The sequence below is a fragment of the Aotus nancymaae genome, unplaced genomic scaffold (genome assembly GCF_030222135.1).
Source record: "Aotus nancymaae isolate 86718 unplaced genomic scaffold, 86718_ANA_hifiasm-v0.15.2.pri h1tg000058l, whole genome shotgun sequence".
NCBI classification, from domain to species: Eukaryota; Metazoa; Chordata; class Mammalia; order Primates; family Aotidae; genus Aotus; species Aotus nancymaae.
Window position 1 is genome coordinate 45,077,558 of NW_026988472.1, and position 18,431 is coordinate 45,095,988.

The window sequence follows — 18,431 nt, forward strand, 5'->3', positions numbered from 1 at the left end:
AAAATGGTTACTCCTAAAAAAGATCGCTTTCTTATATGGAATAGTAATCTCAAAATAGGAATGCTGCTTAAGCACCAATTAAAAAATAAAGAGGAAGAGTGACCTGCTTCTCTGCTCTGGTGTATATTTTGTAGATGCAGGGTGGTATACAGAAACCTCTTTGGACATAAAGGGAAAGAAAGGAAGCACCTCCCAGACACCAAATTTCAGCCTTTCTGAATTCCTTTTATGCCCAGATGAAGAGGTGAAATGATGAATATAACGATTTCTCAATAACCAAAATGTCACTCGCCATGCTGCTTAATAATTTTTAAAGGCAGTAGTATTATAATCTAAATTCCATCTCAGAGGCAGAACACCTAGTTACTCAGTTGATTTCCCTTACCCTGTCACATTATTTGTATTCCCTCACTCAGGTCTGTGCCAAACGGCTGCCTGTAGACACTCCCTCTCGTGGCCGGCCGCGGCCCCTGCCCAGATGCTGCAGTCCCTCCCTGCTGCAGTCGTGAGTGATGGTCTGCTGGCCATCTGCCTCCCCCACTAGAAATCCAGGAAGGTGAGGGCTTGGGCTATATGCTCAGCCCCGAACAAAGTGCCTAGCAGAGATAAGGCTCTAAATCAAGTCTCACTGAGCGCTTTGCAAAGCAGATTTACTATGAAATCAGCAGAATCAACCCTCTCAAATTCTCTTGCCTCTTTCAGTAATTCTACACATTCCTGAGTACCATGACTAAAACCAAGAAACTGCTAACAAGAGGTTTTGGGTATGATGTTTTTCCAATGTTTGGGAGGGACTAAGAGGTGGCTTTACTTGAGAAAATTCCTTTCAGATTTGAGGATTAAACACTGGTCCAAGAAGAAAAGGACCTGGCTGTTGGCTGAGCCCTGGAACAAATCACAAAGCTCCTACGGCTCTCTTCCCATCTCCCTCCACCCTCAGTGAGGGAAGTGGGTAATCTAGAGGAAAAGAGGAAAGAGAAAGTGAGCCAGACAAGAGGAATCTGATGGCCAGTTTTCCTCCAGTGCTAAGCTAACTCAGCATCACAGCTTTTCCAAAGATTGAAATACAAAGTTTTTCTGTCCTAATTTCTTAAGACAGGAAGGACACAAGTAGATAGAAAAAGAAATAATATTTAAATGTTACAATTACATTAAAGATATATGATGGGAATTAACTCTTATTTCAATTTTTCACCGTGATTTCCCAAGATGATAAGGCTCTCATGGAATAGCTTTTGCAGAAGAGTCTTGGGGAAAAGTCCAACTACTATGCCAGACACTGAAGAATTAATGGAAACACTTTGTAAGCAACTGGCCTGGGGAGCCTAAATGAGAAGCCTTTCCTTGCAATGCGTCCTTCCCTCAGCACTGTCTCTACATGTTCACATGGGAATTCAGAAATGTCATTAACAATATAATGACACTATAACCCCCAACCCAAGATTTTCACTAATTTACACCTACAAGAAGACCTCAGTGATACATGAAATAATTCACAGAGCACACAGACTGGTATTTAGTATGCGACCCTGCTGTTAGTTAAAAAAAGAACTTACTTGGGTGCTGATATGAGAGGGGCTCAGCAGCTGCAGCAGTGCCCACAGGAAGCATATCCCCCGCAGGAGAGAGTCCATCCATTTCAAACTGCCTTGGCATGTTCCCTGCACCTTCATGAGGAACAAACAATTGTCCCATGAGTCCTTAATAATAACAGCAAGACAAAGGAGGGTAGTGCAGTGTGGGGCAACTGACTGGAGCACAGGAACCGCAGCCAAAGTATTTGTGTGCGCCCTTTCCTAACGGGATTCTGACGTTCCCAACATAACTACTTGCCACAGTATTTGCTTGTTAGTGTTCTTGTACTTGTAAGAATTAACTTTGTTGACAAAATTGGACTTGTTACCCAACAGGAAAATTAACCCAGTGACGGTGAAGAATTCAATTGGCTTGCTGATCATTTGAATTCTACTGAAATATCAATGATTTAACACAAAGACTTTAACAAATATTCACAAAATTTACTAAGCCCTCTAACTGTTCAAAATACGATACTTTCAGATTTGAAGATGACGTTTACAAGGCTAACCAATAGGTTATATACAAATATAAAGATTTTTCAAGCTGGAAAGAACCTTAGAGATGATAGGCTCTACATGCTTATTTTACACTTACAAAGTGATGACAAAGTAAGACAGTCTAAGGCAGGGCCATAGCCAGGACACCAGTTTCTGGACTCTTAATATTCTTTTATCTCCATTCTTTCACTAAGAGAATCAGTAAATTTAAAAAATAACATTCTTAGGCTGGGTGCGGTGGCTCACACCTGTAATCCTAGCACTTTGTGAGGCCAAGGCAGGCGGATCACTTGAGGTCAAGAGCTCCAGACCAGCCTGGCCAATATGGTGAAACCCCGTCTCTACTAAATATACAAAAAAAAAACCCAGCCAGATATGGTGGTGCACGCCTGTGGTCCCAGCTACTCGGGAGGCTGAGGCAGAAAAATCACTTGGACCCAGGAGGTGGAGGGAGGCTGCAGTGAGCTGAGACTGAGCCACTGTACTCTAGCCTGGGCAACAGAGCGCGACTCCATCTCAAAAAATAAAAACAACCATTCTTGTATTCCATAAAAAGGAAAAAATAAAGAAAAATCACTTATTTAAAACCTGATAATTTTTAAAATCTGCTAAGTTAAAAATTCATTTATAAGCTTAGCTCAAACTCTGAAATTATTAGTCATACTGAAATGTTAAAAAAGCAGACACACCGATGAAAATCTTCATGACAGAAAAATGAGGTGATACATCTGTACTTGTGATTGTATCACAAAATAAAAATGTCCCAATTTTTAAATGCTTTTCTTTTTAAACCAATGGAGGGTTTCACCAAAACTAAGCTTTCTAGATTTTGAACTTATATAAACTGGTACTTATTTTTGAACTTACATTCAAAAGATGATTCAGAGTTCTCATTATCCTTAAAAGCTAGCTTGTCCACGTCTGAAAATTCACTTTTGTCTTGAAGTTCAGTTTGTCTCTGATAAAGACTAGATTGGAAGGATAAAACTCGTGAATGTGCAGTTTTAATAACAGAAAACACAAGAGCACAAGGTGACAAAAAGCCTTTTGTGACTCTAGAAAATGCTCTACAAAATTCCTTTCCTCTCTGTCTTGTAAAGAATAGCTCCACCTCGCTGCCACCACTAAGCATTGTTCTCAGCAATTAACACCTGTTTACTCAGTTACTCCTTGTAAGTATTTCATGCTGTGAAGTAGGTACTACAATTGTTAACAAAAAATGTTATACTCTGAATGCTATTCCTAGTTTAGTTTTTCACTAACCATAAAACATTTCTGAAAAGAATTCTGTACACTATCAGCCTGAACCAGCTGAAGATACAATACCACAAACTTGAGTGAGCAAAGTGCCCTAACTCAGCCTACGCGTGTGTCTTATTCTTCCTTTTGGCTTATCAAGAAAAAAAAAAAAAGCTTTAGGACCATGACAAGCACACGTGGCAGAGAACTACATTAACATGCAGAGCCCAGAACTAAGCAATCAGTTCTCTCTGCTGTGGGGCCCAGGTATGGGTAGGAGTCTGCTCTGCTCATGACTCAAATCACAGCCTGCTGACCCAGTGGCCTAGTTTCTAAAAACATCCACTCCTTCCTGTTTCAACAATCATACTCCAGACGCCCCCCCACCTTGTTTGAATTTATTTCAATGACATGCAAGTCAGAACCTTATCTTTTTATATTTCAATGCCAAAATATTTTTAAATGACTATTTAATGATGTGTAAAATTGTTCCAACTTTAGAAATAACCTCCATTTGTTTGCTCTCAGATTTTATACATTTGTTTTTTAGCTTAATAAACCAAATCTATTCACAGAACTAGGAAGATGCTTATTAATACCAGATTGTATGGTCTCTATATCAACTTTAGCAAATAAGCATTATCTACTTATTTACTAAAAGCAATCTTTTTCCCTCCAGGTAATTTAGGTGAGTCTCAAAGATGACACATCATTTTGCAATCTTACTGCAAATTCTATACTGCCATATGATCTGTAACAATTATTAAAAAAAAAAAAAAATCCCAGTAAAACAAGTGAAGGCTGACAGAGCAAGTAACATGATTCAGCTGAAGCTAATCAATCAGAACGTTGTACTTACCCTGCTTTCTGCTCCGGAGGGCTGAAGGGAGCCATGAAGAGGCTGTGCCTAGACTCAGCGGGTGATGGCTGGGTCATTCTGTCAGGACAAGGACTCGGGGAAACAACGTGTGATCTGTCCAGACCTAAGGTGCAGAAAGAACCAAGGCAAGAACATTACCAACTGCATGGAGAAGATACTAATGTGGTTCCTAAAGAGCTCTATTAGTTTGAAAATAAATTGTTATCCTCACAAATAGCCAATTATGATGCACAAGATCCACAAAAACTAATGATTCAAGCACCTAAATTAAATTGCAATGGCAATAATAAAATGTATGAAACCAACCGGCAGCAAAGGAAAGGCAACCATCACTCCCTAAACAGCTCTGTGTGCCAAGCAAACACTAGACTTTGCCACTCTGTCCTGCTGACCCTCAAAGCAAACCTGTGTCATGGGCGGTGGCTACCCAACTCCAGAGCACCCCACAACCCTTTGTGTGGGTGGCTTACCTTCCAGGTACATTTCACTTTCAAGGCTTCTTTTTGCTTTTGGAAGAGGTGTGGAGGAGAGGCGTCTGGAGGAAGTGCCCCTGCGTAGCCTCGAGGCTGCACTGCCTGTCAGTGCTTCCAAGACGTCATTCCTTTCTTCTTTAAATGTCCCTACTTGAGGCTGCTCAGAGACAACTCTGTCCTCTGGAAAAACATGTCTTTCCGGGGAACTGAAAGTAGTATTTCTGAAGGGTTCCAGCAAATGCAGAGATGGTAGGCTCTTTACTGGTAGCGGGCTTTTGGCAGAGTTTTTAATGACTCTCCGATGGTAACTTCTGAAAGCCTTTTCCAAGCGTTCGGCCTCTTGCTGAAGCTCTTTGACCCTTGACTTAGCATTGGCTACAAACTCAAGCTCAGAATCTGGGGAACTACCCTCCACCCCTGTATCTGGATAATTTGTGACTCCTGATACCATACCTGCTAAAACGTTTTCCTGTTTAAAAGGACTGTTCAAGAAATCCCCAGTTAGCTCACCAATGCAAGGCACCATGTTGCCATTTATTAATCCATTGACAGAACGATCAATCACAGACTGCTTTGGATTGCAGTAGACTTCATTCTCTAGGGCTGCAGAGTACAAAAAGCCAATTTCAAAAGTGAGTAGACAAGGCAGAGAAAAAAATTAATATACTTGAGAATATTATTGTTTGAAAAATGGAAGACAGTAATAAGGACAAACTTGCACATTAAACAGTTTCTGAAGCCATGGTAATGATAACCACTAACATTTATAGAGAGCTTATCGTACCAGCTATAGCTTCATGTCTTTTGTAACACAATATAATTTCAGAATCTATTATGCAGAATTTTGAAATCCACAGGCTCTCAGAACTGAAAATTTATTCATAATTTGGTGGCAAAGCCTAACCAGACTTGCACTCATTTGGCTGAAAAGTCTGACCTGAACTGATGTAAACCCATTTATAATCTTTATTTATCCCAGGATGAATATTCATACAGATGACTGCAAAATAATTAATGTGTTTTACTACAGGATGCTGTTCAGAACTCCCAGGGCTATTGTGAAATCCACAGCATATGGACTGAGTTTCATATAAGGGAGTGAGGACCTGCGTTCATAACAACACTGTGGTCAAGGAACTCTCACTGCTCCCATTTTCCAGATGGGGGACTAAAGCTTACTGAGGCTGGGTCACATGGCTAGCAGGTCCAAGAGCTACTGGGCTTTCCTAATGCAAAACCAGTGCATGTGCCCTACTCTCCTGCAATGCCTCCCTATGATGCTACAAGAAAGAAGCTTGCCCTCGGCAATGCATGCATGCAAAAGGGTTCTATCCTCATTCAACTATTTTTTGATAGGAGACTGCTATGATTTCAGCTGTAAGAAGTTTTGCTAAACAGAATTGAAAGAAAATGAGGAATAGAAAAAAGTAGAAATGAGTAGAGATAAAAATAAAACAAGTGCTGGTAGAAGAGAGCAAGGAGCTGATGAGGAAAGAGTGCAGGAGGGAACGAGGAAGGCTGAGCCCGAGCTGAACTGGTAACACATATGCTCTTTCTCTGAGCTTGAAAGCAACTGAAGAAGAAAGTATCTAAATTTCAGTATCTTTCTTACAAAGTAGGAAGGGGCAGAGATGCATTCACAGTGAAGACACAATAATAAAATGATACCAGTAACCATTTCCTGAGTGAATTTTATGTCCCAGGCATTCAACTGAAACCCATCTCATTTCATCTCTTTCATCATGGCTCAGCAGGTATTATTGTCCCCATTACAAATGAGGAGATTGAGGCCCAAGGAAGTTAAAGTAGCATACCCAAGGTCAAACAACTTCAACTTCAAACAACTTCAAAACTTCAAAACTGGGGTCCAAAACAAGAGCAGTTCTCTGATCCTGAGGGTAATGTTGTTTTTGCTAAACCACCCTGCTTCTCCTGTATGTTTATATATCTGTCTATCAAGGAATCCGTAAAACTACTGAATTGGTGTTAACATTGTGGTAACAAATAAAAAAGGAAATCCTAGGATGAATGTAGGGACTTCTATGTCACCACCATACCTTTCCTATTTCGGGCATGAGGCTCTCCCAAGTCGTGAGAAACCTATGATGAAGCAAGTCACTTTTGCTGATGATCCAGATGGTATTATCAAAATGGATAGGGAGTTTTACTTCTAAGATGACACATATTTCTGTGGGTTTTCCCTAACACATTAATTACTCAATATTCAATAAATTATGATCATTACATTTTCACAGACATCAGAAGCTATATACACACAAAAGCATTTATGGGATAAAATGTATCTAACCTGTCTGGGTTTGCTTCAGTTGCAATTTTAAATCAGCAACCTGAGTAATTAACCTCTTTATGGAAGCTTTGTAACCTTGTATCTGGGCCTTCAGCTGTGTAGAATGCTCAATCTGAAAAGATTCAGAATAGGAAAAGAGATCAATGTAAAACAAATCACAGCTTGCTTCAAAAGGAAAAGTTCTCTTATCATGCTTGTCCTTTTTGTTCTGCCAATTCCAAGAAGCTTTATGACAGGAAACAACAGGGTCCCTATTAAAAAAAAAACCACACAAAGAACACGCAAGTTTTTCCACCATCTTTTTCAGTCATATCAAAGAACTCTAGGGCATGCAGGCAAAAATGAGAAGACACAGTGAATGTCTGTAATACTTCTCAGGGTGAGAATTTAGAGATAACAATGGGTACCTTCAGGCACTCAAAAAATGTTACGTTTAGGTGAGTTTGCTTTCTTCTCCATTTTATTACTATTACAAATATCAAATCATATTATCACTGCAGAATTTTCTCAGATGAGAAAGGATGCCTTTATCATATTTGGGGGAGTAATGTTTGATGTTACAGTAAATCTGATTTCCACTAGTGTGACTTCTGCCAAGTTTACATACCTATGAAGTGTACTGGTATCATACGGGAACTGAAGAAGACCAATACTCACTTCCTCTTGCAGCTGTTTGTGCAGAGCTTGCCTACAGCTTTCGAACTCCTCATGCTCAACTGCTATAGCCTTTTCTGCTTTCCATAGTTCTTTCTGAAAGACTGCAAGTTCAGGAGCTGGCTGAGCTAGGCCTAAGAAGGTTAAAAAAAACAAAATCCTAATCATTATCAACCCTAAGTTTTCTTATTTCATTTAACAAAAACAGTTAAAGAAAAGGGTCTTAAAGTGTTACTTTGCTGTGTACTCACGCAATTAATTTGATATTAATTCTATTAAATGAGCTCAGAGCAATCCTGACTCTCCAATTTCACAACAAAAGAATTTAGTGCATGTTAATGCAAACTTTTTACCCTTGGAGTCCTACTCCAAGTAAAAGAACTCTTTCAAATCCTCAAATTAACCAGAAAGCCTGTTTCTCTCCTCTACCATGCATAGAAGGAGCTCTCTATCTGGTCTACCTGTTGATGACAGTGGGATCCAATATGATCTGGGTATCTGACAGCAGCAGTTGGGATCCAGGCAGAAAGCAGATGGCACCCACAGTCAAGGTCATCTAACAACCCTTTAATAATGGTTGACTTATTCCGGATATACACAAAGGATGGTGGAGTTCCCTGGACTAGTACAGGGCCACACTGTTAGCACTCTTTGGGCCTGGAGGATCAGGGGAGGGAGAAATTCTCAGCACTGGAGAGAGGGAAGTGGTGCAGAGCACTGAGAAGAGGTCATCACAGGCATTATGACCTCACTTGGCAGTAAAGTGCAGAGGCCAGCCTAGGGCCACTGTATGTAGAGAGGCTGGTGTCCCCACTGGTCAAACCCAATCAGCAACCAGAGGGCAAGGGAAGCCTTGATACCACCTAGAGGCAAGTTTGCAGAGTTCAATCCAATAATCTTAATTTTATAAATCTTCCTAATTTAAGCCCCCCGCTCATACAAGTACAAAGCACAGTGTTGTAATACTGACCTAATACTAATTACTAGAACATGCAAATCAGAAAAAAACATACGGTTTAGGAGACGCAAGTTTTCATTTCTACTCTCTTCCAGTTGTTGTTTAAGCAATTTATTTTGTGCCAGAAGCTCCAGTTTCTCTTCTTTTAGTAGTGAATAATCACTCATCTCTTTAACCTTTCCATTTAGCATATGGTTTTGCTTTGTTATTGCCAAAGACTGGGCTTTGACAGACTCTAACTCAAGCTAAAATTAAAAAAGGAAAATTAACATTTCAATAATGACTTTACAGTACTGCAAAAGTAAAAGCTGGCAGGCTCCTTTAAGCATGGTGTCACAATTTAATTAAGGTCACTGGACAGAAGTCTGATTCTCTGCATTAAGATTCTAACTCTAATAATAAAAATCATCTTGTGCCCTTGAGTTGGGGCAGAAGTTTTATAGGCCCCATCCCATAAAGCAAGCCCTTCTAAGATTATTATCCCATTTTCCAGAGGCAACCAATAACCCAACAACTATCACCCATCATAGCAATATATATTTTTTAAATATGAAAAGGCAAGATAAACATGGCTGGGCATGGTGGCTCATGCCTGTAATCCCAGCACTCTGGGAGGCTGAGGCAAGAGGACTGCTTGAGCTCAGGAGTTCAAGACCAGCCTGGGCAACATGGTGAAACCCCATCTCTACTAAAAATACAAAAATTTTCCAGGTGTGGTGGCACATGGCTGTAATCCCTGCTACTTGGGAGGCTGAGACAAGAGAATCACTTGAAACTGGGAGGTGAAGGTTGGTTGCAGTGAGCCAAGATCACACCACTGCACTCCAGTCTGGGTGAAAGAACAAGACTCTGTCACAAAAAAAAAAAAAAAGAAAAAAAAGATTCTGTGACATGTTGCGAAGTGCTTCCCTTTTCTTATATATCTCATATTTGAGTATGAAAGTCTACAAAGTTCTCACATAAGTCAAAGTTGCAAAAATAAGCTGTATATACAAAATATGTTGTAAGTACCTAAAGCTCCAGCTTCATCCTTCAGACAGCAAGCACATGAATAGACAGAAAAGTAAAGAAGCACTTGCATGTAAAAAATGCACCTCGTTTTGTTTTCATCTGTAAGTTAACAATGTAATGACAAGAATTTTTACCTGCTGCTGATGGAAGGAGAACAGTCTGAGGTAGAAACTAATAGTAACAGCCACCTGCTGTGAACTAGGCACAAAGTTAGCTCACTGAATTCCCTCAACAACCCTATAATGCGGAAAACATCCTAGTTTACAGCTCAGGAACCTTTGGTCACAGAACTAGTGACACACAAGCAGTTAGAGACACAGGATTTGACCAGGACTCCAGGACCCAAAGCTCTATCTACACTTTCCTATGTAACATAGATTGAAATTAAGAACTACCAAATTAACTTCAGTTATTACCTTCTTAGCCATATAAATGGCAGTCCAAACATCTCAAGGGGATGATTTAGGATAAATTACGTATTTTATATATTTCATATATATTGACTATATATTTAACCAATATATGACTAAAATTTCATATATTGGTTAAAATCTATTTCAAAAAACAATATGCTTAATAATTACCTCAAGTTCTTTCATATGATTTACAGATTGACTGAGTTCCTCCTTTTTTGAATTAATAGCTATGAGCTCCTCTTGCAAATGAGCAGCTTTTTCTGAAAGAAAGAGCCCACCAATTAAACACCATAATGTTTTCCTAGTGAGTACAAAAGCCGTTTAATATTTACGGCCAGTATGTCAGACCTAACGACCACTATTTCACAATCCAAATAGCAGATGTAAAGGGTCAAAACTTTCATGGGCAAGTAAGAAATAAACCCTGTTACCCAACAGTTTTGTGTGAAGCTATAACTGTCATGTATGTGGTGAAATTCAAGTTGCTACACATGCTAACCAGAGTTATGCCATCTGCTCAGAGCACAGGCCCTAATACCCACAGCTCTTCACTTCCTTGAAGAGAAAGATCTCTTCGTTACTATATTGTAGTTACTATTCTGTAGTTTTCATTTCATCTAACACAAGTCTATGTAAATATATCATCAAAACATAATTTGTTACATAATGTACTAATCCATAAAAGAAGTACTAGTCTCCACAAGATAGTAGTAAAAAGGGGCTGGGCACGGTGGCTCACACCCGTAATCCCAGCACTTTGGGAGGCCAAGGCAGGCGGATCTCTTAAGGTCAGGAGTTCAACACCGGCCTGGCCAACATAGTGAAACTCCGTCTCTACTAAAAATACAAAAATTAGTTGGGCATGGTGGTGTGCACCTGTAGTCCCAGCTAGTTGTGAGCCTGAGGCACAAGAATCACTTGAACCCAGGAGGCGGAGGAACCCAGGAGGCCGAGGTTGCAGTGAGCTGAGATTGCGCCACTGTACTCCAGCCTGGGTGAAAGGGCAAGATTCTGTCTTTAAAAAAAAAAAAAAGACAGTAGAGCCACACATCGGGTATCTGGTCAACATCAAGTACCCAGCCCTGGTTTACTCCCAACAATCTATTTAAATTTCCACCAAAACTTCAACTTCTTGTTACGGCAATTTCCTAGAAATACGCTGAAATGTAAAACATCTGAAGATTGAAAAATTATTCAACTTCCATAGTCTCAGTCCAATGTATGTAAGAGTTCAGAAGGTTATACATCAAGTAAAAATATTATAAAACATAAACATATATTAGAAGCAAAAGAAATAAGAAACTAGATCACAGGGGACAGAGAAGTTAAAATTTTCCATAAGTGAAAAATAAAGTCTGTCATGGTTAGGAGTAATACGTACTTGATGGCAATGAGCTGCTGCTACATTCCTGACAATTGCAGATTTATCAAAATATGTGAAATAAAGTTGGATAAAATATCCATGATAAATCACTGGCCTTCGTGAATAAACAAAATATTAAAAATGAAGGTTTCTCAAAAGGCAGTGAGGACAATGATTTTTTTAAATTTATAAAATTAAAATTACAAAAAATGTGGGGGCCGGGCGCGGTGGCTCACGCCTATAATCCCAGCACTTTGGGAGGCCGAGGCGGGTGGATCACGAGGTCAAGAGATCGAGACCATCCTGGTCAACAAGGTGAAACTCCATCTCTACTAAAAAATACAAAAATTAGCTGGGCATGGTGGCGCATGCCTGTAGTCCCAGCTACTTGGGAGGCTGAGGCAGGAGAATTCCTTGAACCCAGGAGGCAGAGGCTGTGGTGAGCCGAGATCGCGCCATTGCACTCCAGCCTGGGTAACAAGAGCGAAACTCCGTCTCAAAAAAAAAAAATTACAAAAAATGTGTAATTTTGTAGGAACAATGAAGTATAAGCTATATTTTTTAGACTATAGAACAGACCCAACTTGGGAAGCTAATAACCTATAGCAGAACTAAAAAATGCAGCTTATTCTCCCCCCCAAAATCACCTTTATTCTTCCTTTCATCTTCAATCAGTTGATTAGTTCTAATGATGTAGTCGTCCTTCAGTTCAAGTTGATACCTGAGAATCAGAATTACTAAATAAACATGAGCTCTTCAGTCATTTTTCTGGGAAGACCGTTATCAGCGCAGGAGCTTATCTATGGCACAGGAGCACCTGAGGGCGCTGAACACGACAATGTGTAAACTTCAAAGTCCTCACTACTAAAGCCAGGGATATGACTTCTGAACATAAAATGTCCAGTACAATCCTTCCTCAATCCTATAAACTGGGTCCCAAAACTCAATCACACAGAACAAAGGGTCATGTTATCATAAGGTTACTGAAAGCAATCACTTTTCAGTTGGTCTCAACTGACTCAAAGAGCAAAGGGGTAAATTTACACAGCACACAACAGATTCAATCCCAAATGATATCAGACAGTCACTTCCAATCCACCTGTACCATCTGCCCACCCCCAACCAAGGTAAGAACTTTTGTGCTCAGGGACTAAGTGCAGTGCTGAGAGCCAACTGCCAAGAGCGTTATATCTGGATTAGTAATATCAAAAGGCACATTTTCAGTTTCTCTTCTCTTTCCCAGCTGTTACCAGCTGCCCTTTTGGTTCCAAAAGGGAAAAGAAGCACTCCTGTGGTGAAGAGGCTCCAAAGTCTGACACATGCCAAAGTCATATGAGGATTCCCAAAGCCAGACAGACATCATGCAGCCCGTGGAAGCTGTCACAATGATACCAAATAGTTCACTGGCTCCATAACTATGTAAAACTAACACACATACTTTAATTCATTTATTCCTAAAAATTTAGCAACTACAGATGCTTCTATTTTAGCTATTTTAGTATAGAACGGACAAAGATGTGGGTAAAATACATCATTTCAAAATCAATAGATTAAAAAGCTGCTGTTTTTAAAAATAGAATTTGTTTAAAGAATAACCCAATAAATGTCTGCATTATGTAATGAAATATCAATGACAAACTATGAGGAAGGCAAGAGGCCAAATAAGAAATGCCCAGAGCACCTGAGTTGAATTGTTTCCTTGTGAGACATTTACGAAAAATATTAACTGAGCATTTTTTATGTGTCAGATGCATTCCTACATACTGAAGAGAAATGTTACCACACGGGCTTAACGTCTTAGCACTGAGATATTATTCACTGATATACAAAACTCAGACTATAGAAAAGCCAAGTAATCATAGTTGTCCTATTTTCCTCTCCCTATATCACTTTTTGTCTCACATAGTTAATTTTGGCTCTTTTCTTTTGATTCTGGCTTTGCTCAGTCTTGAAGGAATACAAGACACATGTTCACTCACAAATACTATGACCACTAAGTATAATTTACATATCGTTAGATACCCCCATCTCTTTGGCTGTATGAGGTAGAGGAAAAGATAAAAGTGGTTATAACTCCAATTTTACAGCTTATCAACTATGCAAGCTGAGCAAGTCAAAGGCGTCCTCAAAATTAAAGCAAATCATAGCCCTCAATAAATGTCAGTGAAGCCATAAGAAAAGCAGAGGCTGTGTTTCCTGTTTTTTTTTCTTTTAAGATGGAGTCTAATTCTGTCACCCAGGCTGGAGTGCAGTGGCATGATTTCAGCTCACTGCAACCTCCTTCTCCCAGATTCAAGCGATTCTCCTGCCTCAGCCTCCCCAGTAGCTGGGATTACAAGTGCCCACCACCATATCCAGGTAATTTTTGTATTTTTAGCAGATACAGGGTTTCACCACATTGGCCAGGCTGGTCTCGAACTCCCAACTTCAGATGATTCGCCCACCTCAGTCTCCCAATGTGCTGGGATTACAGGCATGAGCCACCACGCCCAGCCCTTATCTTTTAAAAATTATCCTAACTCAAATGCAGGAAAGGATTGCTTACATCGATAAAAATATGTTTGTTTGTTTTTTTCCCCCAAACACTAAAGCTTGCCTAAGTCATAGACTACTTGGTCAGTTTTTGTTACGTTTCTACCAACTTAATTTAAACATATTACTTATTTAAAAACGCTAAACAATTACTTTAGAAGTTCATTCTTCAGCTTTTGATCATAGGTCTCTTCAAAACTCTTTATATTCTGCTCCCGTCTCCTAAGTGCCTCAGTCACGCTTTTATGTTTTTCTTCCTGGAGCTTCTGGTTCCTGAAATTAGCAAAAATATAAAAAGTAAATAAACTACCATAGCTGAGCTAACAAATTCAAGAGAAAAATCCCACGTGTTTAGTTCAACAGACTAAAACTGCTACATGATTATCACTACTAGGCAGCAGAAGGAAAGAGCCAGACCTCCTCAGAGTATTTTATGAACTGATCTAGTTACAGTATATCGAAACTAGCAGAACTGACTGTGGCATAGGGCTGAGAGGAGTGGGAGAATCTCAAGAGGAAAGTGGTTTCTCACAGAAGATAACACTAAAACAATGGTTACAGGTGATAAGTGGCCAAAATCAATCCAGAGATGAAAGAATAATGTTATTAGTTACAAAGTAACAAGTAAATGTGCTTATGTGCTTGAATCAAACTGCTTCTAACTGTGGGATTTAATTAATTAGTCCGTATATATTCAAGGCAGAATATTTGTTTTTGTCATTTAATAATCTATCAGCTTTAGCCAAGTTTGGTGGCCCGCACCTATAATCTCAGCTTTTCAGAAGGCTGGGACAGGAGGATATCTTCAGCCCAAGAGTTTGAGACCAGCCGGAGCAATAGATAGAGACTCTGTGTCTTAAAAACAAAACAAAACAAAAAAACCCTACTGATTGAATATTGAAAAAAGTACCAAAAGAGAGGACAGAAGACAGATGGATCAATCAGGGCTTCCAAATACTGTAGAATAGAATGGTCTTCATAGTGAGACTTTGAATCAACCATAGCACCAACTCCCAAGCCAGGGAGGTGAGTTCACAGGTGGTGAGATCCAGCCATCCTGAGAAGTGCTACAAAATGCTGACTAGTCTAAGAACAGGTAAAGGCTCCAGGTATCAGCTCCCTCTGCTGGTAATCTGGAAAGCCATGGAGAGGTAAACTACATTTATTTGGTTTACATGCTGAGGAGGGAACAGGAGTAGAGAAAGTGGAGGTAAAGGAATGATGAACTCTCTCTGCCTCAATTTTCTGCCTATTTCTCTCTTTTGATCAATTTACCTTTTCATTATTGCCAAAAAGAGAGTAAGGTAGAGTTGAAATCAAACAAATCAAGCCTATAGAAGTGAGAAAAAAAATTAATGAAGATGGAGACAAATTCTTTAATGAACTAAGATTCTTGGAGTATCTATGAATGTCGATTAATAGCACATTCTCAAGGGAAAAGAAGGCTTATTGTACAAACTATAGACAGGTGAGCTTGCTGTCAATCCCAGGTAAGATTTGAAGGATGAAACATTTGTGAGCCCTTAGAAAGAGTAACACAAAGAAATAGTTTCACCCAATAAAAGTCAAGTTGGACCATCATACTTCCTTTTCTGAGCACACAGCTGGTAAAAGCTGCAGGCCTGGATATATGGAATTTAGTTACTATATATACACATACGAAACTATCAGATCTGAGGGTCTGAGAGTAACTGCAAAACATACGATCTGTTCAAGTATTAACAGCTTCTCCAGATCCGTCTGGTCTTACTGTAGCCTGATGATAGCATCTCATTCTGCTTTTCATCTTAATGTTTAATATTTCAAAGGCAAAACCCTAGTGTTTGTTCCTCTTAATTTGTACCTTCTAATGGTAGGTGATACCCCTTTACAAACAAGAACTCTACTTGGCAATGAACATTAGAATATTTAGACATATATTTAGTAATTCTTTTTAATCTCATCATTCTGAATATCCAAAATGAACATGTATTACTTACAATTCAAAAGCTTCAACTCTTTGCTTCAGTTCTGCTTCTCTTCCTCTTAGCAAATCCATATCTTTTAGTAAAAGTTGCCTTTGAGCATAAATTTCTTTTGTTTCAATCTGTATAGAAAAGCATTAATTTTTAGCAAGCAAGCTAATGAAAGCAAAATAGATTTGAATGAATATACTGCTTCCTAAGTTCCAAAAAGCAAAGTATAGACATTTAGGACAACAATTTCACCTTCAAGAGATTTCAACTCAAGGTACGCTTTTTGCCTATTCTAGTTGCATAAAAATTTACTCTCCCAATGACTGCTAAACTACATTACCCTATAGTCCTAACATTCCATGTGTAATTTATGCTATTGAGTTCTTTAACATCTCTCAGTACCTTTTATGTAAAAAAAAATTTTTTTTGAGACAGGGTCTCACTCTGTTGCACAGCCTCGAGTGCAGTGGGATGATTTTGGCTCACTGTAACCTCCACCTCCCAGGCTCAAGGAATCTTCCCACCTCAGCCTACCAAGTAGCTGCAGGCACTACAGGCACATGCCACCAAGTCCGGGTAACTTTTTGTATTTTTGTAGAGATGGGGTGTTGCCAGGCTGCTCTCGAACTTCTGGGCTCAAGCAATATACCTGCCTTGGCCTCCCAAAGTGCTGGGACTACAGGTATGAACCACCAGGCCTGATGCCCTTACCTTAATCTTGGCAAATTCCTCAGGAAGAAAAATTAAACACAATGGACATTCAGCAATAAAACTCCAAAAGACTAGAATCCCCATGATTTTTAGTAGTGGTGCTGTCTGAATGTTTCAGTTCATGGGGCATTCTGACTCAGATTTAGCAAGCTCATATGAACTCCTAAAAGAATGGGCCATCCTTCCATTTGTGTTCACAGAGCAAGAATTCACTAACTACCTATCACATGTCAAGCAGCATACTGGGAACTGGATATAAAGAGGCAGACAGACACAGTCCTCATCTCTAAAGACCTCACAATTTAGTCAGGGAGTGACAAACAGTCACACTAAGATGTGATGATTTTGTAACTGAAGTACATAAAAAGTACATAAAGACTATATGCAGGAACGAGGCCTAAATGAGTCACTCAGTGGGAGTCATGGAAGGTGTCACTGGGGTGACATCCCAGCTGGGTCTTGAAGGACAGTATGGTTTTATCAGGGAGAGAAAGGGATGGACAGTCCAGGTGAAGGAATAAAGATATGGTGCTTTTTATGAGGATGACAATATTCAAAGCCTTCAGATAATTAGAGTTAAATAAACAGTGATCTAGTCAGTCACCTATCTTGAAGATGAAACTATTAGTCTAAACACAATCCAATCATCTCAAAGACATGTGCTTCCAACACTCATTTTTATAGCTGAAGCAAGCCCAAACCCCAGGAATGCTATACGAAATTTTAGAGGGGGCGCCCTTAGCATTAAACAACTAGGTCTTATTGAAAAGCCCAAAGCAAGAGTGGACACTAGGGGGAAGCATTCCTACTTTCAACATCTGACAGCTGTTCTGGATGTATGTTGGAAATAGTGCTGTAAATCTAGTTTGGTCTAAGACATGCCCTTGGGAAAGAAACATGATTTCTTAAAGGAGTGGATCCACTTGCCGACATGGACTTCCTGCCACTCCTCACCCTCTCCATCTCCTATCTAGTTACTTTCCGGGGTGACAAGATGGCCACATGGATGACCCTTGTGGCCCTGGGACCCCTTTACCCCAGGGACCTTTACCCTTGCTCATTTCCATGGCTCCCTCCAATGGCAGCACACTGCATTTGGTTTCCAGTCTCCACCTGAAATCTCATCCTGCAATTCTGTACTCTTGGACCATCCTAATTCTTCTACCTACCAGTCTCTCCAGATCTAGTCCTTGATCACTGAGACTGCCACTTGACCCTCCCATTCCCCCTAGGTTAGCAACCACCTGCACTCTCCTCTGCTTCGCTTCACTACCCAAGAGAGCCCCACAATCTTTAATTAAATAGGCTGCATTTCTCAAGTCAAATAAATTAGGCTCTGCAAAGTTCCACTCCCCAAGCATCTCCATCTCTCCACCCTCACTGAAAAAGGCAGAAAGACATACTTACAAATCCTCCCCAGAGCTAGAACAGAAAACTCGCCTACAAGCAGTGGTTTGGTCTCTCTCAATTCCAGGCTCCCCCAACTACAGCTGAGCCCTCAATACAGGTGATCAGTCCTCTCTGCTTTAAAGAGCTATTCTTCCCTTACCCACAGGAGCTACTCTGCACCTCCAAGCTGCTCTTAAAAGCTGTGATCTAACCTTCTAATCTGTCTGAAAAGATTGAACTTATTTAGGGTGTGTTTCTCATAATCCCAACTTGATTGCTCACCTCCACAGTTCCTGCCTTTCCACCAGCCTCAGAGGAAGCAAATCTGTGTATCCTTTTCAAAGCCCATCCTTCTATTTGCACTCTTGGCCACAGTCCCTACTGCTCTTCTGGGTCCTTATTCCGTGAACTGTACCATCTTATTCCTGGATCTTGAGCCAACCTACTAATAGCTGCAGGAAATAACC

At 40.0% G+C, this 18,431-nt stretch overlaps 1 protein-coding gene across 3 annotated transcripts in view; it reads right to left on the minus strand.

Annotated features, from left to right (window-relative positions):
- Positions 1 to 18,431, minus strand: part of OFD1 (OFD1 centriole and centriolar satellite protein) — a 33,049-nt gene that overhangs the window by 3,743 nt on the left and 10,875 nt on the right. For all 3 annotated transcript variants that reach the window (XM_012434958.3, XM_012434967.3, XM_012434971.2), the window contains 11 exons: positions 15,889 to 15,995; positions 14,063 to 14,182; positions 12,025 to 12,098; positions 10,183 to 10,274; positions 8,643 to 8,832; positions 7,633 to 7,763; positions 6,976 to 7,087; positions 4,665 to 5,270; positions 4,174 to 4,297; positions 2,943 to 3,043; positions 1,557 to 1,667 (listed from right to left, as the gene is read on the minus strand). In XM_012434958.3, the coding sequence (XP_012290381.2) occupies positions 1,557 to 1,667; positions 2,943 to 3,043; positions 4,174 to 4,297; positions 4,665 to 5,270; positions 6,976 to 7,087; positions 7,633 to 7,763; positions 8,643 to 8,832; positions 10,183 to 10,274; positions 12,025 to 12,098; positions 14,063 to 14,182; positions 15,889 to 15,995 (1,768 nt within the window). The remainder of the gene's footprint in view (positions 1 to 1,556; positions 1,668 to 2,942; positions 3,044 to 4,173; positions 4,298 to 4,664; positions 5,271 to 6,975; positions 7,088 to 7,632; positions 7,764 to 8,642; positions 8,833 to 10,182; positions 10,275 to 12,024; positions 12,099 to 14,062; positions 14,183 to 15,888; positions 15,996 to 18,431) is intronic.